We start from the raw sequence: 25,802 nt of genomic DNA on the forward strand, positions 1-25,802 counted from the left end.
CCCACCTGTGGAACCAGTTATATCATCTTAAATCTCATCTTTCATGTGACTTTATAGATGAAATCAAAATTTTTTCAAGTGATATTATGCATTTTGGTGATGTATAATTTTTATGCTATCACATCATAATCAGGCACAGTGATAACGAGCAATTCACATAAAGAATTATAGGCAATAATTAGTATACTAATTAGTATAACTTTTACATGTTAACCATTTTTTTTTTTCATATTTTCACCTTGTAGTTTTTCAGATACCTCTGCTTTTCAGTTTTAGAACCACTGACAAAACACTTAAAAATGAATTTCTGGGGCTCATTCCTTAAGGAATCTAAATCAATAAGGCTGAGGGTGGCTGGGAATTTGTATTTTGAAAAGGCCCTCCAGGTAATTTTTAACTACCAGGATTGGGACTCAAAATCCATTTCATCAGCAACAATAGTATCAACAGCCCTCCTCCATCTCAGGGCCAGAGATGAATGTGTGATTTTAGAGTTACTAGACAGAAAGCACCTCTACTGTACCTCAAAAGCACCAGATTTGCCTGCTAGCTATTACCTACAATTCTTTATTAAGACCAAATTCTTCATTTCTCAACTGGTATCCAAATGCTTTTTAAATGCAAATAGAAATAGTAGAAGCATAACACTCATACAAACATATCTGGTAAACATATAAGTATTCAGAGCAGATAATTACTTGGTTTTGATATGAGGAAAAAGGTTAGAAAGCAAAGAGAGAAAAAGTGGAATGTAAAAATACTAAAGTCAAAATGTATTAAAATTTAAAGTTTGTCTTTGGCACTTCCCTGTCATTGTTCTGCAACCTTTTATTGTTATATTCTCCAGGTTCCCATTATCCTCATGCTCCTTTCCCTAAGCTCTAGACCATGGCACCCTATCCAGGCTTCCTCCAAAATAAAATGGGTATGCCCCCCCCAATAGATCTACCTCCCCATAACTGCCAAACTTTCCATTTCTTAAGTTCCTACTAAAGTATCCATAATAAATATCACCTTCTCACAGAAGTATCTGTATTTTTAAAAGAGGCTATTAAGTCAGTGAATGAACTTCAGATTAATATAATTTTGGTCAGTGAAACAAAATAAACTGAAAACTGAAGACAATCTAGGCAAGACATATAATAATTTGGGACACACAGGCAGGCTGGTCAGTCATGCCTTGAGGAGTCCTATCCCCAAGGTCAGTTTTGCTAAGTTGTTTCTGTTGTTTAGAGCCTTCTCTTCCACAGTCAACCCAGGATCTTTACTCAAAGGCTCACCTGTGTTAGAATTCCATGGGATATTTTGTTACAAATACTGATCTTGGGTCCCACCCCATACTTCTACTTAGCTCCCCCTAGGAACTCTTAAGCACACTAAACTTGACAATTACGGTCTAAAACTGCAAGTGTTCTGGGTTTTAGTTTTTGGTTTTGTTTTCCCACGATGGTTCTCATGGTAGTTGTGATGGCTACGACTAATGAAGGAACAGTGATCTTTTGTACGGGCCAGCGGTAAATCAAGGGCTATTTGCACCCTAAATGTGCTTTAAAAAAGATCATTCCTTCGATTTCTCAACAATTTCATACATTATTGATTCTTGCTAAAATAGTATCTAGATATGTGCAATAAGAGAACTCAAATCACACTAAATAATTGTTACACTGTTTATATCGTTGGCAAAAAATAAGCAGGTACTACCAAAAAATTTAACGTTAACATCCAGAACCTCTCTCCTTGTTTGTTTTTAATTGATTGCCTTCGCAGGCCTTAAGAATTTTATGGGGTTAATACTATACCGATTTAGTACTATTTTATTTTCAAGATATCAGTTTCACATAAACTCTAAATTGCCAAAACGACAAAGAAAAACCCAAATGAGGACCCATGTACACTTACTTGTAAAGATATTGATCCACTGTCTTTAGTTTTGCTTAGGAAGCTAGAGATGGATAAATTCAAGTCAATGCTGCTATTATCAGCAGTGGAACCAGTGCCTGAATCAGTATCATTTTCCTTCTGATTCTCAGATTCTGGTATTAGCAGGGTTTCAGTTTTTGATGAAGCACCTATTTCTCCTTTATTTTCTGCATCTTCAGAGTTGATATTAATACTGGGTATTGGGACAGGCTGAGGTTCACTGGGCTTTGAAGTGGTGGTAACTTCAGGTTCTGTTTTAATTGGCACTTCACATGGAATTTCTTTTTGCTCTGTATCTGTTTGAGTAGTGGCTTCATGAGCATCTCGCGTTTCACTTCCTAAAGCCTTTTGGTCAGTATGAATCACTGCACCACTGACCTCTATTTCTTCAGTGCTACTCAACTCAGTAATTTTCTCAACTTCATTTGTCCTAGGTTCCTCATTGGTCTCCACTCTGTTCTTAGAACTGTTGATTAACTGTTCCTCATCTTTACCTTCTACAGATTTTTGATCTATCTCATTAGTTTCAAGTATTTCTTTAACAGGAACTTCCTCAGTACCACTAACCTCAGGACTCTCTGTAGATTTACTTACTAATTCCTGGCCTACTTCAACCATTTCTTTCCCATCATTATTCTGAGCATCCTCAGCATTATTTTCAACTGCCTTCCGAGGAACATCTATTGCCTCATTTGTTCCTACTGCATTGCTTGTATCGCCAATCACATCTTTTTGAGTTTTCTCATCTTTTACCAAATTCTTTTGGGTGTCTGCAAGTTCAACTTCATTGTCAATTGCCTGAATACTTGCCTCTTTTTCTCCAGTCTCTTGAGAAACTAAATCCATTGTTTGAATAGTAATATCTTTAATTTCTTCAGATTTTATAACTTTATTTTCAAGTATCTGTTGCTTTTCCTGATCCATTTCTTCCTCAGGTTTCAGATTCTGCTCAATACTTGTTTCTAAAGTTATCACTGTATTATTCTCTTTTCCTTCACTGACTGAATTAATGTCTACTGTTTCTTGGTCTTCTGTGTCAGGTAGATTTTCAAGCCTGGGTCTCTTCTCCTCTCTCCCATTTTCCTTGATTATCATTGTTCTAGTATGAAGTTCGGCCATATCTTCTAAATTAGTATCATTAATATGTTCATCAGTAACCTCCACAGCTTTTTCAGGCTCATCAGTGATGAGTTTTTCATTAAGAACTCTGTTGTTAAATTTATCTTTACGAGTATTACGTTCTATTTTTTCTGAGACAGATTCCAAAATGCAAGTATTTTGTGAGAGTTTATCTTCTTCAGAGCTGGCAATACTAAGGTCAGAGGAGGCACGCTTACTTGCAGGTATTGGCTAAAAAAGATTTTATACATTTTTAGTGTTAAAATATAATTTCAAGATGGTGACCAAAATAATGTTAACATATACTTTTAAAAATTATTTAATTTATATATGTGATTTAATCTTTATCCAGTAAACTGATTACATTATAAAAATAATTTAAAGAGCTGACAAAGCTTCACATAACAAATATGACAAAAACAGGTAGCAAGAGCAAACTTGCTATTAATCTTCACCTCTAAAATTAAAGGTTTTGTACTGCTACCCATCCTTAGATACAAGTGTAATCATACCTCAAAACCCAACTCTAAAAATTACCTAAATAAAATTTCCTTTCTAAATACTGACCAGAGAATTTTCTGTTTCATCATCCTCCTCTTCCTCTTTGCCATCTTCAACTTCTTCTGTTACTTCAGCCTTTGCTTCTGCAATCAACTCTCGAATTGGTTTGTTGGAATCAACAGTAACAAAGGGATGCTGTTTGATCATTAAAGAGAGCATGTTCAATAATGGCTGAAACCCTTGCTTGTAAAGTAAGTTTCAAACACATAAAACATATTACTATGTCAAAAATTACTGTGTTAAAAATATCAACACATGGGCAAGAAATATACAGCTTCGGATAACATTATATCTGGGGAAGAAAGGAGGCAAGGGGAATGAGGATTGAGCAGGAGTAGGAGGCTGCCTGCAACTGTATCTTTACCTTTTTTTCAAGAATCTGAATGAAATATGTCAAAAATAATAACACATTTCATTATGCAATGTCATCATTAAAAAATTTAAAATTTAAAGAAAATAATAACAACAACAATAACAACAACAACACATTATACCTGGGTAGTAGGTACATGTATTTCTCTGTATGCTTCAACATTTCATTATTTAAAACTTAAAATGTGAAGTAACTTTCAAGTTGATACATTACCAATTCTTAAAAAGTAACAACACATATAAATCCTGTATAAAGCCTTAATAAAAGAATTACGAAAAGCTTTAAAGTTGTTAACAGCGTCTACAAACACTTGCTTTTTTGACATGGTTATAATATTCTTAAGAGTAAGAAGACATGTTATTCAGCTCTGTATACTCAGCACTTAACAGTGTCTGTCACAGACTAAGCCCTTCAAATGTAGGGGTACTGAAATAATAAAAGAAAGTGTGTTCCAAGAATATACCTGTTGGCATAGAACAAGGCAATTTTTCCTGCTTTTCCCCCCAGATAAACAGATCAACCTAAAATATTATAATCCAAGAGCTACACCATACTCAACCAAATAGTAAGTGCCTCAAGATTTGTCATTCTTTTTGTCCACCTGTAATATTAATTATTTGACAAAATTTTATTTCAAATATTATGAACTGGTCTTGCTATGAAACAAAATTACCCAATCACTTTAACACCATTTTTTAAAGTCAGCTCTATATACTGAACATTTACCCTCACTGTAAGAGATATAAAAAAATTAATTAGCTCGTGCCCCTCTCCCAAGGTGCATGCTTTCTAGTAACTGGAGAGACAAAATGGAAGCAACTAACGAAGTGGAAATAACCCACAAAATAAAAGAATACAATTAAACTAAATCATAAAAGCACAAGAGGAATGACTTATAAGCTAAATGCCTTTTAGTAATGGCAGCAAATAACAACTTTGAGTTTCCACAGGGAAATTCGAGTAGAAAGCAAACATAATAAATGAATCTAAAACTGTATTCTTCTTAAGAAGATGTTAAAACAACTATATGGTTTGCTATCATACTACTCTTATCTTACCTGCAGTAGCTGAGATGTAGTCCATCTGGAATCCACATTTTTTTCCAAGCATTTTTTTAGAAAGTCCTTAAAATTTGAAGACCTTCAAAATAAAAATTTAACAATAACATTCTATTTTACTTTCTTGTTATTAAAAATCAAACAAACTCTGATAAATTATGCTTAAGTTTCATTATGTACACAATAGTATTATTCAACAAAAGAAAACCAGTTAATGAGAATATTAAGATTTTATAAGTTATTCATCTCTAAATACAACTGAGACATATATGTAAGTAAGTTCATAGTTTTAGCCATTGGGATATAGCCATATATTCACAAGTATGCCCAAAATCACGAAAATTCTTCTATTATATTAAATTCCACAAATATAGATCAAACACATATATGTCTCGCTTTCTCATAGTACAGAAAATACCTTTTTCATGTAGAAGTGAATTCTCTGGTATTTTCAAATTTATGGGAAAAGTTAGTTATAAGAGTTTATATGGTCCTTAAGCCTTGAAAATTACACCAAAAATCAGTTTTCTACTTCATACAGTCTTTATACCATAAATTTAAGTACCCTAGGAAAGTCAGAAGAATAAAGCATCAAATTTTGCTTCTTAAAAAGATTCGTTTAAAAAAAAAAAATGGTGTAGATGATAGAGACTCTGTTCATCCCTCTGGTGACCAAATCAAAGTTGTGACGGAAACAAGGAGCATACAGAAAGGAAAATCACCTGGGATCTAAATGAATAAGCCATACACATATGGAGAGAACTAAGAAATCACCCTGCAACGGCAGAAGGTAGGACGGGGCAAGAACGTGGGGATGCTGAGTGTGATGGAGGCTGCGGCAGCAGCAGCTGCAGATGACTCTTACAGGGGCCGTGTTCGCAAGCGGACTTTCCCGGTGACAGACCTGCTTGCTCTGAGCACAGCACCAGTTTGGCTATGCGGAGGGCAACAGGCACTTACAAGGGGAAGCTGAGCTGTCGGAGTGAGGGCCAGAGGTTAGGGTCTCTCCCAGACAGAAGTGCCTGCGGTACCATTGTTCCTCTGTTGAGCCCATCTCCCTCCCAGTATGCTGATGCAGCACCACCAAAGCTGAGACATCATCAAACTGGATAACAGAGGTCAGTCTGCCCAGAGGAGTCCCTGAAACTCCGCCCCACCCAAGGCACATCCAGGTGTGTCCTGGGAGAGTCAGGTGCTCCTTGCTGAGCAGAGGCAAGATTCACACTAGTGGCAGCTAGCCTCAGTTTCTGGTGTTGTTTCTTGAGGCAACTATAAGCACAGCATCTGTGGATTGCTTGCTGAATCTTAACAGGTGGCCCCAGAGGGGCACAGTCTAGGGCTAAACTTGGCCTGTAGCTGAACCCCTCTCAGGACTGTGCCACTGGACACCTACTAATAAGACTGGGAGACTTAAGAGCTTTCCTTGGTACACAGAAACAGACACAGAAAGACAGTCAAAATAGGAAGACGAAGAAGCGGAAACCATATCAGAGAACAGAACAGAGATCTGGGAATAATGGAATCAAGGAATCTAACAGATGCAGAGTTCAAAACACTGGTTATAAAGATACTCAATGAACTTATGGGAAGTGTAGATGAATTCAGTGGAACTTTAACAAAGAGATAAAAAACATAAAAATTAAAATAGAAATTATAAAAGGGAACCAGTCAGAAATGAAGAACACATTATCCGAGATGAAGAGTATATTAGATGGAAAAAAACAGAGTAAAGAAGAGGATCAAACCACCGACATAGAAGATGGAGAAGCTGAGGGCACTCATTCAGAATGGCAAGAAAAAAGAAGCCAAGGCTATAATAATAATTTAAGAAGCATATGGGACACTATTAAATGTAAAAATATCTGTGTCATAAGGGTATCTGAAGGAAAACAAGACGCTGAGGAGCTATTTGAAGAAATAATGTTGGAAAACTTCCCTCACCTGGTGAAGGAAATAGACATACAACCCCAGGCAGCTCAGAGAGTCCCAAACAAGATGAACCCAAAGAGGCCCACACCAAAACACGTCGTAATTAAAATGCCAAAGGTTAAATACAAAGAGAGAATCTTAAAAGGAGCAAAAGAGAAGTTAGTTACCTACAAGGGAGCACCCATAAGACGGGCAGCTGATTTATCAAAAGAAACTATGTGGGACAGAAGGGCTTGGCACAAAATATTCAACATGATGAAAACCCAGGATCTACAACCAATAATACTTTAGCCAGAAAAGCTATTATTTGGAGGACAGATAAAGAGCTTCCCAGACAAAAATAAGCTAAAGGAATTTATCGACACCAAGCTAGTATTACAGGAAAAGTTGGAGGGACTTAAGAAGAAAGAACATGTATCAAGAACATGAATAAAAAATGGTAATAACTATATTCCTATCAATAAGTACCTCAAATGGAAAAGAATTAAGTGCTCCAACCAAAAGACAGAGTGGCTGAATGGATAAGAAAACAAGACAATTACATATGCTGCCTATAAGAGACTCACTTCAGATTAAAAGACACACACAGACTAAAAGGAAGGGGATGGAGAAAGATATTGCCTTGATGGACTGAGACAGTATCGCGCTGAATGAAATGGGAAGGACAGAGAAAGACAAATATCACATGATTTCACGTACGTGTGGAATCTAAAGAACAAATAAACAACAACAACAAAAGCAGTAATAAACTCATAGATACAGAGAATATTTTGAGGGCTACTAGACGGGAGGGGGGTTGAGGGAGGGAAAAAAAGGCAAAGGGATTAAGAGGTACAAATGGATAGTTGCAGAATAGACATGGAGATGTAGAGTGCAGCATGGGGAAGATGGTTAATGATGTAATATGTAAGGGGGAATAGGAGGTACTAGATTTAGTGGGGTGACTGTCTTGCAAGTTATGTGGATCTCTGATTACTAGGTTATACAACTGAAACTGGTATATTATTATATGCCAACTATAATTCAAAAAAACTCATTGAATTGTACAATGTAAATATGAGCAACTAATTGTCTATTACATTTCAATAAAGCTGGGAAAAAAAAATTTTTTTAAAAGCTTCTTTAGAATACTTTACCATCTTGATGGCTGTGCTAAAGTAGGGGGCTCAGATTTTGCTATTTTTAGTAGCACTCGCATTGGATTTAATTCATGATGAGGTGGTTCTATCTCAGCCATTTCTATTAAAGTGATTCCCAGGGACCAAACATCAGCTTTGTAGTCATAGGGTCTGTCCTTAGATGTTTCACACATGACTACCTCAGGAGCCATCCTATAAAAACAGGGAACTGAAAGTTAAGATGTTTAACTTAAGAATAGGATTGCAAACCGCATAAAAGATAAACAGATCACCAATTATGTAGACAAATTAATGAATGTAATAACTGCTGATATAACTAACACTGTAAATCCATAAAACTGAACACATACCAATATGGTGTGCCAATAAAGGAATCTCTTCTTTGAATTGTCCTTGTGTTTTTAGCTGATACTCCAAAATCCGCTTGAAATAAATAATCATATAAAAGTGTTAATGATAGTTTTTAAGCAAAGTTCACTGTTGTCAACAAAAGGGAAAAGCATATTAAGTCTTTTATAATGGCGCTCTTACTAAAGAGTGAGAGAAATAACCTCTATCATTCTAATTCTGACTACCCTCTTCCTACCACACACACTCCCAAAACTGCCAAAGATTCCATCATTAATATACTAATACCACGTTTATACATCTTCAGATCACGAATTCTCCAGAATTGAAGAAAAAAAGGTAACTTTAAAATAGACCAGTCTATCCACTTCAAAACAAATGCCAACTAGGGCTACATTATATTTAAATAGACATTTTTTCTAGTGTGAAAAACAAAAATTATACCAAAGCAGCCTTTATGACAATATTTCTCTTGCTAACTTCCTCATAAGATTGTCACAAAAAATATTAGGAACTGTGTTTTCTGATTTAAATTACAGAGAACAGCAACAAAGAGCTTTATTAATGTTAACCTCACCATTTAAGCTTAGAGCTCAGACCACAATTAATAGTAATATAATTGTTACTGCTGCCTGAATTGCCTCTTGCCATTATATACTATATATACATATCTTTTAAAGTTTCATGTTTGACATGCCACAATTCTCAAAAATAAAATACCAAAAATCCAGTATTTCGCACAGAATATACACTCAATAAATGGCAGTTACTATTATTAACCATATCTATAATTTTAACCTTTGTGATATTTTGTTGTTAGAACTCTTAAAACTCATTAAATCTTACTTTGTATTCTAATTATTTGTTTACTGTATCGTGGTTTTTTGTGAACATGTAGTTCTGCTTAAACATAAATAGGCAGCTACCTATTACCTGTGGAATGAAGTTCAAGCTTCCTAATGTGGTAGGCAAAGTCCTTCATTACATTAGATATTTTGTTAATGTTTTATAATTAAATAAATAAGCAAACAGAACATATTATAGTTGGAAAATATATTTGCAGAAAATGCAACAAATAGATTTATTCAGGACTCTTCACCCCTATTACCCGCTACCTCCTCTACTTATAGGCTCCTTTTATGTTTCTGGAGGAAGAAATTGAGATCACAGTATGATATTCCTGCCCGAAGAGGTTCTGTGCTCAGGTAAAGTCAGCTCGGTAATCTAGAGTTTTCCTAGAACCTATGACACTATTCTTCTTAACTTTCTCCTCTCAGTACATGACTTGGGAAGGAGGTCCAGAAATAGGTCTAAACAATGTCTACTGTCAACATTCATATCTCTCTAAACACTCTAATGAAAAGGAAGTAAACTAAAAAGGAACAAAAGGCATTTTTATTTTCTATGCAAAAAGGAAAATGAAGGTCACTATATGCTTTGTATTTCTACTTATAATGACATGGCATGTACACATTGGTCTGTTAAGATAACATTTTACATACTTATTTCCATTTGTGATAATGTGATCCAATAAGATCACCCTAAAACTTTGGGTCCATGAGGGTAGTATGGTTCTATAAATCTATGTACACATAACAGGATGTCAAAGAAATGGAATGTTCTCTGCAAGTATTTACAAATTAATAGAAAAAAATTGCAACTGTTTTAAATGTCAAGCAACTCAAAACTATTTTGGCATCCTTAAATCTTCAAAATATACTTATTTTTGAAGGTATGCATTATTTTACACAAAAGTATGTTCCTGTATTCAAATAATGTTAATATATTTACAGAAAAACAATCACCAAAGATGGATCAAAATTATAAAATACTATTTCAAAATGAATTATGAGACTTCAAAAAACAAAAGACATAAAAGAGTAGCATAAGTCAGACTCAGAAATGAGGTAGCAGAATGCAAGAGAAAATTAGAAAAAAAAATCATTTAAAAAAAAAGACTAAACTAGGAGGAATGCAAGGACAAATAATACAATAAAATTCATACCCTTTACCACTTCACACCCACTAGGATAGCTATCATCAAAAATATATCCTTGTTAGTGTTGGCAAGGATGTGGAAAAACTGGAACCCTTGTGCATTGCTGGTGGGAATGGAAAATGGTACAGCTACTATGGAAAATAATATGCTGGTTCCTCAAAATATTAAATACAGAATCATCATATGATACAGCAATTCTGCTTCTGGAATAGCCAAAAGAATTGAAAGCAGGGGCTCACACAGATATTTGTACACCTATGTTCATAGCAGCATTATTCACAAGAGCCAAAAGGTGGAAGCAATCAAAGTGTCTATCAATGGATGAATGGATAAACAAAATGTAGCATATACATCTAACAAATATTATTCGGCCTTAAAAAGAAAGTAATTTGACACATGCTACGACATGGATGAACCTTAAAGACATTATGCTAAGTCACAAAAGGAAAAATATTGTATGATTCCCCTTATATGAGGTACCTAAAGTAGTCAAATTCAAACAGACAGAAAGTAAACGAGAGGCTAGAAGAGAGGGAAATGGGGACTTAAGTGTTTAAAGGGTACAGTCTCAATTGGGGAAGGTGAAAAAGTTCTGGAGATGGACAATGATGATCACTGCACAACAATGTGAACATATTTAATGCTACAGAACTGTATGGTTAAAATGGTAAATTTTGTTAAGTATATTTCATCATAATAAAAAAAAGAAATGAAGAAATATAAAAAGAACTTGAGAAAAAGTTGTAAATATTGATGACAGGTATATCTCACAAGCAGATAATCAAAGTCCCTAAAGATGAAAGTCAATACAAGGGAACAGAACAAACACTAAATCAGTAATTCCAAAACACCTTACTGAAAAAAAAGCTGAATTGTTATAAAAAAAAAAAAAAAAACATATATATTAAAAAAGTCTAGACAAATTACTGGTCCTTAAAGAAAAATAATTCCTTGACGTCTAGGCAAAAAGAGCATACGACTCATAAGAGAAAGAAAATCGAACTTTTCAACAACACTTTATGACAGAAGAAAACAGGGTAACATATTTCAGGTACTCAAGGAAAGAAATACAAACCAAGGACTTTCTAACTCACAAAACTGACCTTCAAAATATAAAGAATAGAACTGTTATCCTTATATAAAAACTCAAGAACGCTTTCAGGGGAATCTACCAGAGAATGAACTTCAGACAACCGACATGACCAGAGACATCAACATAAGGATTGGTGATGAGCATTAAATAAATATAGAAAAGAGGATTTAAATGAGTATTTATGGTATATTCTAAATCAATCATCAATGTCCTTGAGAACCATGACTCTCAGGAGATACAGATGTAATATAGAAGAGCTTGAGGGCAGCGGGGGGTGGGGGGGGACCTTTATGGTGAATTTGAATAGGAAACATATAGGAACTCATGAGAGTCTCTCTTCTTTAGAAAGGCCTAGAACAATTGCCAATACAGAGACTATAAGCGCCTCTGACACTCAAATTGTGGTCTTGAAATACCACATCCTACCAAAAGAAACCAAGGTTTCTTGAAGAAATGGCTAATCACAGGTCTGAGGCAGGAAACATACAATATGAGCCTGAAACATCTCAACCTAATAGATAATAAGGAAGCTATCGAAGCTTTGACTCATGTCAAAAAGACTGACAAGCCAACTTGAAGAAACTCCCATTCACCAAAGATGGTACAATGTTAGCTTAAATAAAGATAAAAACTGCAACAGATTTGAAGCCTATAAAATAAAATGAATTTATGAATTAATAATGACATTTTAAAAAATACTGGTTACCAACATTTTAAAAAATACTGGTCAGGATGAGAGAGAACCAATTCATTGTCTTAAGCAAAGGAACTAAGGTACAAAATTGTGTAGTCTTCTATATCTGTATTTATTTCATAATAAAAAGGTTAAAATTTAGTATATCAAATAATACCTGTTTAGATGTCATGACAAAGTGAAGTAAAACGACTATGATTACTCCTATCAACATCGCCTTTGAATATATTTTGTCTTTTTAATATGCTTTCAAAATACATAAATTTAGACTTCATCACCAGATTTTTTTTAATTCATATCTTGGGTATACTTAAAGAGGGCTGTATCTTCCATTTGTGTGTGTATAAAATTAATTAAGTTCCCATTTAAATCTACATCTATTTCTTCTGACGAAGTTTCACTTATTCTCCCACTTAAAAAACAAAAGTAAAAACTGTAGTCCTTATACTTGTTTTAGGTATCCTTTTCAGTTCTATGGTTAGTTACTGTTAGTTTAGCCAAGGTATGCATAAAATAAAGTATAAAACTAAATAATAAACATGAAAAAAGAATCTCATTAGACATGAGTTTCAGAATTAAAGATAAAACTAGCAGTTTTACATGCTATATCATACTCCAAATGTATTATATTAATAAATATTAAGTCTACATACAAAAATTTAATGGAAAAAAGAACCAGTTTTTAAAAGCTTGCCTTTATCCATCCTTTCTTACTTTCTTTTTAAAATGTCTTTATATTAGATGACTATACTTTGGAACTCTGGGAGTTAATGAATAATTACTTATCTAAGGAAGTATTTAAAAAATTAATTGAGAGTAATTCATTTTTCACATATTTGAGTTATAACAAAACAATAATTAAGTCACATATATACAGGGGAAAAGAAATCTCAGAGCACAAATCAAATGTTTTATTTAAGGGAATAAACTTACCCAACTTAATATCTCCATCTAAGGTAAAAAGAATGTTGCCAGCCTTTAGATCTCTGTGGATGATTTTGTTATCATGTAAGTAGTTCAACGCTTCTAAGGTCTGTCTACAAACTACTTGTATTTGGGACTCAGTTAATGGTCTCTCGAGTTCTATAAGGAAAAAGTAAACAAATCTGCATTTTTTATTCAGTGAAAACATATCGGCAAGCTATGTAACTTCACCATCACTATCAAGGATCATATACAGTGAATTTATTCTAGAAGAACTAAATATCTACAAAGACTTTTCTTTACATGTTATACTCAATATTTCATTTTAGAACTTTATTACAATTATCCAAGAAAAATAGAGTTAAGCGGACTTCTTAATTGACTGAACTTCACTTAACAATAAGATATCAACATATAAATGTTTTAAATCCTTTCACTTTTATTAAGTATAATTTAAGATACAAACAAAGGAAAAAAGGTATTTACCAAGCATCACAGCATCGACTGCTCCTCCTGCACAAAATTCAATGAGGATCTGTGGACAAATAAAAAAGCATGTGTCTAACACAACATTGAGTTTGAGTATTTTTTCTTTGACTCAGCAAAAAAGATAAACAGCTATCAAATAACTCAAGTTATGAAAACAGTGTTATGCTGCTGACCATAAAACTTTTCTTTGTCAAAAGTGTTACGAGTCTTAATGATATACACTGGAGAAAGCACAAAGAGAATACATTCTGCAAGTATGTGCATTTTTGTTAATCATCATTTTTAGTGTTCCTGCTTCTCTAAAATAACAAGGTACAGAATTTTTCTTCAGAACAGTATTATATATCCATTTCATCACCACTAAAAGATTTTATTACTCTCATTTTTAAGGTAACTGTTGTGATTTAAGTGACCAAATATATTTTTTAACTTTACTAATAGGAATAAATCCTGAAAATATAGACTTTTAGTTTAAAAAAAAAATAGAAAAAAACATATACAAAACCTTCTGATCCTAGGTCAATTATCACTTCCTGATGGATGCCTTTCCAGACCTCCCTGGTACATACTACCAGGTACCTTTCCTTAACCCTTATCACAGTTGTAAATTTCTATTTACTATGATTCTTTGGTTAATTATTATCTATCTCTCTCACCAGACTGTCCCTTCACAGTTGTCTAACTTTTTATTTTATGAGTCTTGAGTAAAGATCTTATCTATTTATTAAATTGTCTAGGAGTTCATTTTATTACAATCTCTGGAAATGTTCTGCTAGAGCCGTGAACAACTATATTAGAAGATATGACATTAATAATAACTATAGATAATTTTTTTAAATTACATATCTTAACAAATTCTATAGCTTCCTGCTTTGTTTTCCCTGTATATAATAACACTTGATTTTTTTTACAGATGCTTATCAATTACAAAATTTTTTTCAAATGCATTATATCATTTGAAAAATAATTTGGGAGGTAGATCATTACTCATCCTTGTGGGGAAATACAGACTCATAAGGGTTAATTAACTTATTGAAGCTCCTACCTACCAGCACCAGGATCAAAAAATACAGGCCTTTTGATTCCCAGTCAGGTATTATTTGTCCTACCTACTCTTCTCCCATAACACTCTGTTTCTTCCTTCAAAGAGAAAAATGAAAACTGTTTCAAAAAGCACTCTTGTTTAGAGTTGGTACAAAGGAAGTGACTGGTTATTATAATGAATATTAATATTTTATTTCTGTATCTATTTGTGCCTAATATTCTCTAAGAATAAACCAAATTTATACATACAGCCTTAACCACTTACATCATGTACTAAAGCTGGGCTTAATAATATAGAAAATAAATATTTAACATTTCTAGTAAGCATTTTATAGTTTATTACATGATTTAAAAAAAGTTTAAGATAAGAAAATTATAAATAATTTCTAAGAGAACAAAAGAAATATTTAAAACTTTTCAAGTAAATGCTTAGATTTAAATTACAAGAAAAGGCCATCTAATTTCATAATTTAGGAAATTTAACATTCTTAACAAAGTTTCTCCATTTGGTTCCAATGTCAAATAATCATGAAATATGGTACAAAATGAAATATACATCTGAATATCTGTTGAAGCTAAGGATAATTATGTTGTTAATGATGCTTTCATCAGCTGGCCAACTCTCATTAAAGTAACACAAGTAACTAAAAAGAAAAAGTAAAACATAAAGTAGACTTTCACAACTAATAAACCTCTTTAGGACAATGAAATCATTTTGACCACTCCTATAGATCAACAGAAAATAATTACCCAAAGATTGTTCTCATAATAGAAGGCATCTAGAAGCTTGACTATATTTGGGTGATCACAAGATGCTAAGATATCAATTTCAACCATGTAATCTTCAAGTTCTTCTTCAGATTTGGTGTCAATCACTTTTGCAGCAGCTAAAACATTGGTCTCTTTATTCTGGGCCTAAAAACGAAAGTATCAGAAATGTCACAATGCAGACTTTTTTTTTTAATTTTACTATTTTTTTAAATAAGCATTCTTTTTTAGAACAGTTTTAGGTTCACAGCAAAGTTCAGCAAAAAGTACAGAGAGTTCCCATATACTCCCCACTTCTACACATGCACAGCCTCCCCCACTATCAAGAATTCACACCAGAATGGTACATTTGTTACAACAGATGATCTATATTGACATATCATGATCACCCACAGACCTTAATTTACATTTAGATTCATTCTCTTGGGAGTACATTCTATGGGTTTCGACAAACGCATGACATGTATGCACCAATATACAGAAGTTTCACTTCCCTAAAATTCCTCTATACTCTATCTATTCATCCCTTCCTAATCTCTGGCAACCACTGATCTTTTACTCCATAGTTGTGCTTTGCCAGAATGTCATATAGTTGGAATCATACAGTATGTAGCCTTTTCAAATTGGTGTCTTTCATGTAGTAACATGCATTTAAGGTTCCTCAATGTCTTACTTGGTTTGATAGCTCATTTCTTTTTAGCACTGAATTCGTTATACAGGTATGCCATCCATTCACCTACTCAAGGTATCTTGCTTGTTTCCAAGTTTCAGCAGTTATGAATAAAGCTACTATAAACATACATCTGCAGGTTTTTGTGAGGATATAAGTTTTCAATTCCTTGGGTAAATATCCAATTATTGGATAATAAGGTAAAAATGTTTAGTTTTGTACGAAACTGCCAAACCATCTGCCAAAGTGACTGAACCATTCTGCATTCTCACCAGCAATGAATGAGAGTTTCTGTTGCACCATATTCTTACCAGCATTTGGTGTTGCCAGTGTTTTGGATTTTCGCCATATGTGTATTGGCCATCTACATATCTTCTTTGGTAAGATGCCAGTACAGATCTTTTGCCTATTTTTTAAACCAGTTTGTTGGTTTTCTAATTATTGAGTTTCAAGTGTTCTTTATATGTTATCAGATGTCTTTTGCAAATATTTTCTCCCAGTTAGTGGCTTGTCTTCTCATTCTTTTGACATACTTATTTTAAAAGATAGCCTAAACATAAATATTAACTAATGCATGCTATGCATTATGCTAAGTGCGTATCTTAAGTAGATCATAAAATACTAATTAGGTTTTTAAAAGACATTTCAATATTATTATATCACTTCAGCAAAACTGCATCTATTAAGAAAAAAATACCAAACTTTTAAAAGCTACTTATAAGTATTTTAATAAATAAATAAATGTCCAAATCCTACTTTCATGAATTTATGGTAAAGAGATAATTTTATATAATAAAAATATGCTTATATAAAAATATTCACCAAAGCTATGCTTACAGTAAGGAAAAATGAATCAGCCTAAATGTCTAGTCACAAGAACCTGCTTATATAATTCAATATAATTCTACAATGGAACATTATGCAGTCATTAAAATTAATTGGCTAATTAATATTTCTTAAGATAAAATAGCAGCCATAAAACATCACTGAATGGGAAAAAAGGCAAATTACTAAACATGAGAGAGATGTAATTTTACAGAAACTACACATCCATTTTCACATATGAAGAGCTTCATAAGCAGTAAATGGAAAGACAGCATTAGTGAGGATGGTAGAATTTCAGGCGCTTTTGATTTTTTATTATTTTTCATATTGTTTAATTTTTTATAAAAAAAAGTTTAATTTTTTTTTTTTTTTAGGCAAGGCTACCCTTGGTTGACCTCAGAGATTGCAAGGACCTTGTCAGCTTACAATCCCTTACTTTTTATTTTTTACACTTATAGCACCTGGTCTTCCTAGGTGGTCTCCCATCCAAGTACTAACCAGGCCTGACCCTGCTTAGCTTCTGAGATCAGACGGGATCGGGCTTGTTCAGGGTGGCATGGCTGTAGACATATTGTTTAATCTTTTAAAAATGGACAAGTATCATTTTTATAGAGGCAATTAGTACTTAAAAATCAGTATATGAGAGATTTCTTAGTAATCTATCATCTAACATTGGTAATGATGATGAAGAAAATAAACAAAGCAGGTATCAGCCTAGGAATTTTTTTGTCAAGAGAAAAATTCTGAGATGTCCTAAATTACAGCAGACAGGAGAGTGAGAGAGACGGGAATAATTCACCCAATAATAGCTGTGGCACAACTCACAAAAGACTGCTCATATTCTTGAATGTATGCTGGAGCTTTGAATCAACCTCGAGAGTCTTATTAGCTGATCACTAGACACTACTGCATACTACGCAACTTTCAGGACTGTTGCCCTAACCAATCAAAAGCAGTAAATATTTTTTCCTTACAGAATGTATACCTATCATAGAACTACTCCCACTTTACCTCGTCCCATCTTGCTTATCTGTAGCCAATGTAAATTCTTCCTAAAAATCTTACATCTTTCTTCCCTAGAACAGAATGTCTAAAAGTGCCCATCAATGCCAGTAAGGCACGCATGTTTGTCTTTTCTATCTAGCTTATCCATGCTGCTGGTAGTTTGACTTCATGCTCCAGGATCTGGTCCTATTCTGGCTAACACTTGGCCCAATAAAACCTTTCTTTCAAAAAACTTTTGGCTATGAAGTTTTTTGTTTAACATTTTCTAAGTACATTATTGCTGTTTTACTTCCTTAGGGAAAAACAGAGGCAAAAATACTAATTACTAATTAAATAACCCTAACGTTTGGGGTTCAGAGAACATGTTACGAATAAAAAGATAACTTTATACTGGTCCTCACTACCACAGTAGAAGAATATTCTAAACTACTACATTTTATAAAATATAAGATGCCTTTTAAGATGCACCATTATCCTATATTTCACTAAGAAAGAAAAACTTCCAACAAACTATTACACTTTATTTTTTAGAATTTCTATGTTATGCCTTTTTTAAAAAACTCATTTGGACATGTTTAGACAAAATTTGTTATTGCATATCTATAATCTGTGCATAATGAAAAATTAAGTACTAATATTTAAGTTTTACTCTTCTAAATTACTTTTCATTCAGAGTTATCTAATGTCTGTGTTTTCCACACAGTATCATTCTCTGGCCATTAAAAGCTTTGGTGAAGCAGCACTGCTCCTCTGCTACTTGTCTCCAAAATTTTCTCTGAAGCCACTGTCTCCCATTTTGCAAAATGCTCATACTACTTTCTTGATCTTACCACGGGTGCTAAAAGATGTTTAGGTAACAATCGGGACTTACCTTCTTTCTTCAAAAGGTCCTCAAATAGTTTATTAATTGAAACATCAAAGGACTATAACTGTATGACATGGGGGTACAACTAAGTTCAATGACAGACATATCATGACCTCAACCCGGCCAACAATAATACTAAGGCATTGATCAGTAAAGGATATATCCCAATTTCAGAGATGTTAAAAAGCAAACAGTTTATCATAACTGGTAAAATACAGCCATTAAGTTTCTTTCTCTAAGGAAGATACCTACAATTGAGCCAATAATAATTAGAACTCGCCCTCCCTTATTCAGAGGAAATAAGTCAGTGACAGATAAGCCCTTCTCTTATCATTTTTATGTAACACTTTAGGAAGAAAGAGACCAGAGGAACTGTCCTTGAAGAGGAACATTATAAAATATGAGCCCTGGTAGGAGACCAAGCATATTCTGAGTGGAGTTAAAAGTCATCCTACTTCTTCATGCTTCTACTGATGTGCTGAGAGATTTTAAAGATGTATCTTTTACTTCTGAATAGAATGGCGTGAAGGGGGAGAAATAACTAACACTCGACGATCTCTAAAGTTCTTTATAGTAGCAAATTTCATTATTCCATTCCCCTAGATACAGTGATTAAACCAACAATGGGACCATTTGGTTTAACATAAGTAATAAATAAAAGTTACATTAGAAAGTATAGTGCCTCCTACATTGTTGCTTGAAAATAACTTGATTTACCAGTATCTAGTACCAGAGAACTCTGAAAATCAAAACTGAAATAAAAATTGATAACCATGTGAAACTATTTTAAACAAATATAATAGATATAAAGTGATAAAAGAAACAGTCTCATTAATTTACTAACGAAAAGCATGACAATTTTTGACATAAAGACAACGAAATAACTAATGTTAATAAAAACAAAAATTGAATAACGGATGCCAAGATATTACTTTAAAGAAGATATAACTTATATTGATAAAAAGTTTTCAGAGATCAGTCATGATCATTTAAAAATCACTATGTTTTTGTTTTCATGAATCACAAATAGAACTTGACCACTCTACATAAACAAATAGGGGGCTAGAGAAAAACATAACTTATTAAGTTTCCTGTACTGGTTTCATGTTCTAAACAAATCAGGGTAAAAATTACATCCTCTTATAATGCTCTTGTTTCAACAGCGGTTACTTTCCCGGATGGTGACAATATAAGTAATTTTTAAATTTTCATTTATTTTCTTCCTATATTTCTACATTTCAAGACTATATAATACTTTCACAATGAGAAATATATTTTAATAAAATTCTCAGCTACAAATTGAAAGACCAAGCACAGAAAATATAGATGACCTTAGTACTACAAAGGTGTTAGTCAATCAAAAAGGGGAGGGAAAAAAATAAGATGAATACAAAAAGAATCTAAAAGACAAAGAATAAAAAGAAAGAGAGATGAACCCAAACACTTTAGTAATCACTGGGACTGATTCTATTAATTTGAATGATTTGATCTCAAGGTTGAGAACTCAAAGGTATTCCTCCTCCTACCAAGAAAAGTCCAGTGTATAAAAACATTCAACCATAAGAAAATACAAAAACTAAACCAACCAAATCACAGTTTATGAACATTTACTACATGCAAGGCATTAGCTGAAGATGTAGAAAACACAAAGACAAACACGGCACCCCACAAAAATTTGTTCTCAGAAAGAAATGCAGTATAAAAATCTATTAAAGCATGCTCAAGAATTGGTCTGCTATGATCAATTTGTTCATTCAAAAAATATTTACTGAGTACCTTCTAGATGTCAGGCACTGTTCCAGATGCTGACAGTGTAAAAAATACACAAAATCCTTCTGCACTCATGGCACTTATAATTGTGGGGAGAAGACATATAAGAAAAGAGAGTATGTTAGTGATAAGTACTCCGGAAAAATTAAAGTAAGGTAATAAGAAAGATGAGGAGATGGGGGGTATACAGGGAAGAAATTACAATTTAAATAGCGTAGTTAAGTTAGACTTCACTGAGGTGATGTTATTTGAGCATATCGGTATCAATAAAGTTCAATTATCATCTTTGCTTTTTTGAGCTATGTAGTTAAATTGGAAATTTTAGTATTTTGCAAAGAAATAAGGTATAAAAACTTCCAATTATTTCAAGTATGCTATTCTATATAATAGTATGCATTATGCTATTAGATATCATTCATTGAGCAATTACATTGTGCCAAGCACTGTTCTTTGCACTCCCCATTTATTAACTTATTTAATATTTGTATCGATAGGTTCAGCCAAAAGAAATAATCATATTGATTATTTTAATAGAGAGAATTTAATATAATGGTTGACTTGTTAACTAGGTAACTAAAAAATTAGAAAAGGTGAAGGGTCAGGGAGGTAACAACTGCAGGAAAAAGCTACTACCCTAGGACCAGAGGAACCAAGGGAAGGAACTAGAATTATTGAAACTCAAAAGCTTAGAGGAAAGGTTCTGCAGAGCTGAAACTCAGATCCCTGAGGAGAGTGTGCTACTTGGCTGCTGCCAGCATCTCTGAACTTGGAAGAGGGGTCACATGGAACCAGGACACCTTTTGAAAAAGAGGGGACCAGCCAACTGAAGCTGGCATTATGAAGGGTTATGATATTAGCTCTGTGAGTGTTGGAAAAACTACAAATGATTCAACTGCTCTTGCTGGGATGAAGAATTTCCACTAGGATGGTGGTAAGACTAACAGGGAAACAGACAAGAAGCCCACAGGAAACAGAGAAAAGCCAAGTTCTCTCTTCCTCCTCCTCTCTGCAGCCTCCCTCTAGTGCTCCATACTTATGAAAACTAAAAGTGAACAGCTGGCAAGGTAGAAATGTGATTTGCCAAATGGTTAAAATCCAAAATATACTACAAATAAACAAGAAAAAGACATAGAACAGAAACATGAAGAGACTTGAACACAAAAGAAGAAATCCAATTTACCAATAAACCTATTAAAAGAATTACTTATTAGTAGTCAGAGAAAAGTGAATTAAAACCACAATAAATACATATATATATAAACATCAGACTGCCAAAACTGAAAAATTCTGACAACACCAAATGTTGGCGAGGATGGAGAGCAAAGAAATTCTCATATGCTGCTGGTGGGAGTGTAAACTAGTGTAGTTTGGCATCATCTAGTATAATTAAAGATACACTACCCTATAACCCAACAATTCTACTCCTGAGTTAAGTCTTAGCAAATCTTATGCATATATGCATCAGTTTGGTGTATAAAAGCCAAAACCTGGAAACAACTAATATACTCGTTAACAGCAGAATGGTAAATAACTGGTGATATAACCATATAATGGAATTCTATGCTATAATGAACATGAACTAACTACAGCTCCAGGTGATAACAAAGATTAACCTCACAAACATAATGCTGATTTTGAAAGAGGCAAGACACAAAAAGAATACACTCAATATGATTCCATTCAAATAAAGTTCGAGTGCATAAAAAGCTAAATTTATAATGTTTATGGATACATATCTAGATGGTAAGCTATAAAGAAAAGCAAAGAAATTAGTAACTTAAAGATAGGATAGTGGTTTCCTTTACGAGAAGAGAGGGATCAATTAAGAACAGAGGTGGGAGGGATTCTGGGGTACTAGTAGAATTCCCTGACTTTGATGATTAATAGGAGTTTACTTTATTATTATTTGCTAAATGTACATGTTTTTGTACATTTCAATACAAAGGTTATATATTTCAGGTTTTTTTTTTTTTTAAAAAAAAGGTGCATGTCATCAGTGCCATAAAACAATCACTTTCATCCAGTACACAGTCAGGAGTTCGGCTTCAATTCAATATATAATTTTATGTCAGTCCTTTTTTCTTCTGTTAAAGACAACAGAAATCCAAATGCAAAAAAAAAAAAAAAAAAGAGGGATGTTATATATTCATTTGTATGTCGAATAATACTATATTGAAAAGAGAAAAAAGAAAAATAAAAATAGATAAGTCAGAGACTTAGAAAAAGAGAAAATAAATTAAAAATAGGGAAGATTTTTCAAGTACAAAAATAACACAGAGTTGTGTAGTGCTGAACTGAATGGAAAGAATACAACTATATGTTGGAAAATGTTTCAAATAAACTAAGTACACAAGATGATTGCCTACTTACAATTTAATCTTTATAACGGTTACTAATTTCCATAAGCAAATGACAGAACCAATTTTACAAATAGTTTTCTACTGCCCACAACATTAAGGTTTGATAGCTTTTTCCCCCACGCAGAAGGAAGTTTATAAACTTAAAATTTCTAGAGTATCTTGGAAAACAAAAAGTTCCAGGAAAAAGAGGTAAAGCAGGTCAGGTGAGTTTAAATTTTCTTTTTTAAAAAATCTCAGAGCCCTAGAAGCACAGAAGAGTGAAATGAAAAGATGCAAAGAATTTATGCTCTACAAATACCACAGTAAAATAATCAAGACCACAAAAATTATCCTTGACACAATTTTATAGTGTTCGACTACATAGAATAAGTCTCTTTTTCAGAAAATTTTCAATTGATATCTCATTGTAAAAAGATATGTTACACTTTGCAGAAAGAGTCATTAATGAAATCACAGAGCATTAGTATGCCCACACAATCATTCTGTGCCATGGGAAAATAGGAAAATGACTCACTATCTTCATAGGTCCCTTTTCCTATCCCATCCTATATTTTGCTTCTGAGCTGTAAACGTAATAATGGTAATTTCTACCATTTACTGAGCCCTTTTTATGTGCCTTATACTTATTATCTCCTTTAATTCTCACACACTGAGGAGTAGGTCTTATTGATGAAGAAAGTGAGACATGGAATGATTAAGTACTTTGTCTAAGCTCACAGGCTGCTATTGAAGGAGCCCAGATATAGTACAATTCTAGAGCTAGTGTCTTAATAGTACAGTGTTCCTATTAAATAAAACATTTATACCATGAAAACTGCCCATAATCACTTACTGCCTTCTAACTACTGGATTCTAGATGCCTCGAGGATTTATTTTTGCCTTTCCTAAATAACTGCATACTCACAGAGTGTTAATGGGTAAAGAAATCTGAACAAACATTTTCCAGCTAAGAAAACAGAGGTTCAGAGAAGTTAAGTGTTCTGTCCAAGATCACAAAGCTGGTTTGTGACAGCCAGCACTAAAACACAATTCTTTACTCTCAAGAGTGATCTCACTTCACTAAAAGCCCTTCCTACCATACATCTATACAGTAAGCTCTTGCTGAAACCCATACTTTACCCTCTGAAGTTTACTTTGCCCACTTTCACAGCATTAAATAATTTCAATAAGCACTCCCATGTAGGTAACACACATTCTTCTAGCAAATGTCTTGAGAGATGGACTATGTGCAAAGACAACTGATGAATCCAGATGTACATCATAATTTTTGCCCTGGTCTTATCATAAAAACACAAACACATTAACAATAATATGTGACAAGTGCCATAGCAGCCAGGTGAACAATGTGTTCTGAAAGCACACATAGAGGAGTGGATAGTTCAGCCTGAATAAAGAACGAGAAAGACTAGGGACAGTGAGATGTATCTGAAGCAGGGCAAAGGTAGAAGTGGATGGAGCTTAGAAAGGAAGGAAAATGCTATCATTTTTACCAATGGACATTAAAGCAAAAAACAATAGTAAACATGGGGTCAGAAGACCTGAGTTCAAATCTAAACTATGACTTCGAACAATTTCTGAGTCTGTGTCCTCATCTATGAAATGACTTGCCTACCTCACAAGGCTTTTGGGGGCCAAATTATGTGAAAGTACTTTTTAAAAACTGAAAAGTCCCATATAAACAGAAGTTATTTACGTTTTCACTTCTAGGCAACCTGTGGGTCCTTCCCCCTAACCTGTGTCTCATAATAACCTCACCCTTCAGGATGAAAATATTCCAATGACATCATTCATTCCTATACTCCTTATGAGGCAGTAAACAGTTAATAATAATGCCTTCAGGTTGAAACATCAAACCTCTTTCTACTGAAATAAATATATATGCATATATATATATGCTGTGTGTGTTTTTAATTTCTTAAGAGCTGGTATTGACTTCTAGTCAATGCTCACTATAATTACATTTAGAAACTAGTACCAGACGCAGGTTTTCTTCTGGAAATTTTCTATCAGAAATTCCATTCCATTTTACAGTATGTTGTCAAGCGACCAACTCAAAAATAGTCTGCAAGTAGCAATCACTATGTTCTCACCCCCAAGAGACTGGTTATGTGTTAGCTATAGACACTGCTATATGTCCTGGACCCTAAAAAAGAAAATGTCTTCGGAAAAGCACACATATGACTGCAAATAGCAAGTAGACAAATATAAGTCTACTGAAAAGTATCGGTTTCTACAAGCACAATGATTTTAAAACACTTGAGGGCCACAGCCTGACCCGAGCTTTAAAGAACATCATCATTTCCTCTAAAGTTTGACAGCAGACATTATAACCTTGCCTCCCTTTAGCAATCACTCTTTAAACTACGTCCAGACCCAATTTTGTTCAACTTTAAACCCTACTGTCTTAGCTGCTCCTTGGACGATAACCTAAGTAAAGTTCCAATGTACGTTCACGAACTCAAAAAGAGAAAGGGACAAGAAGGACGGTAAATCCCAGTGCCACTCCGGGCCAGTGGCTGTTTTACCTTCCAAGTGCAACTAACTTCCCGTTTTCTCTTACCTTGTACACTTTCCCAAAGGCTCCGTCACCCAATTCTCCTATAATTTCCCAAAACTCCTCAGGGTTCAAATCCCTCTTCACATGTTCGTACTGCTTCTTCTTCTTCTCGCTCCCCAACTTGAAGATCTTACGGAAATTGAAGAAGGACATTTTTCCTCCCAACAGAGTTCCTGGCACTTAAGGACTAAAACAACAATAAAATGCAAAGTTTCTCCTCCCCTCCTCTCCCGCGCGAGCCCGGCGAGCGGCGCCGACCCGCGCGGGCTCTTCTGGCTCCTGCCTCTCAGTC

The 25,802-nt window shown here is 33.9% G+C and overlaps 1 protein-coding gene and 1 pseudogene across 2 annotated transcripts in view; both read right to left on the bottom strand.

Moving 5' to 3' along the window:
• SLK (STE20 like kinase) overlaps positions 1-25,802 on the bottom strand; it is a 45,350-nt gene extending 19,548 nt beyond the window's left edge. For both annotated transcript variants that reach the window (XM_006920886.3, XM_015596364.2), the window contains exons 1-9: positions 25,514-25,802; positions 15,441-15,605; positions 13,644-13,692; positions 13,167-13,316; positions 8,450-8,522; positions 8,097-8,291; positions 5,032-5,113; positions 3,607-3,735; positions 1,900-3,270 (exon numbers count right to left, since the gene is read on the bottom strand). In XM_006920886.3, the coding sequence (XP_006920948.1) occupies positions 1,900-3,270; positions 3,607-3,735; positions 5,032-5,113; positions 8,097-8,291; positions 8,450-8,522; positions 13,167-13,316; positions 13,644-13,692; positions 15,441-15,605; positions 25,514-25,663 (2,364 nt within the window). In that variant the 5' untranslated portion in view covers positions 25,664-25,802. The remainder of the gene's footprint in view (positions 1-1,899; positions 3,271-3,606; positions 3,736-5,031; positions 5,114-8,096; positions 8,292-8,449; positions 8,523-13,166; positions 13,317-13,643; positions 13,693-15,440; positions 15,606-25,513) is intronic.
• On the bottom strand, positions 17,403-17,521 carry LOC112470223 (annotated as a pseudogene).

The sequence above is a fragment of the Pteropus alecto genome, unplaced genomic scaffold, assembly GCF_000325575.1.
Source record: "Pteropus alecto unplaced genomic scaffold, ASM32557v1 scaffold177, whole genome shotgun sequence".
Classification (NCBI taxonomy): domain Eukaryota; kingdom Metazoa; phylum Chordata; class Mammalia; order Chiroptera; family Pteropodidae; genus Pteropus; species Pteropus alecto.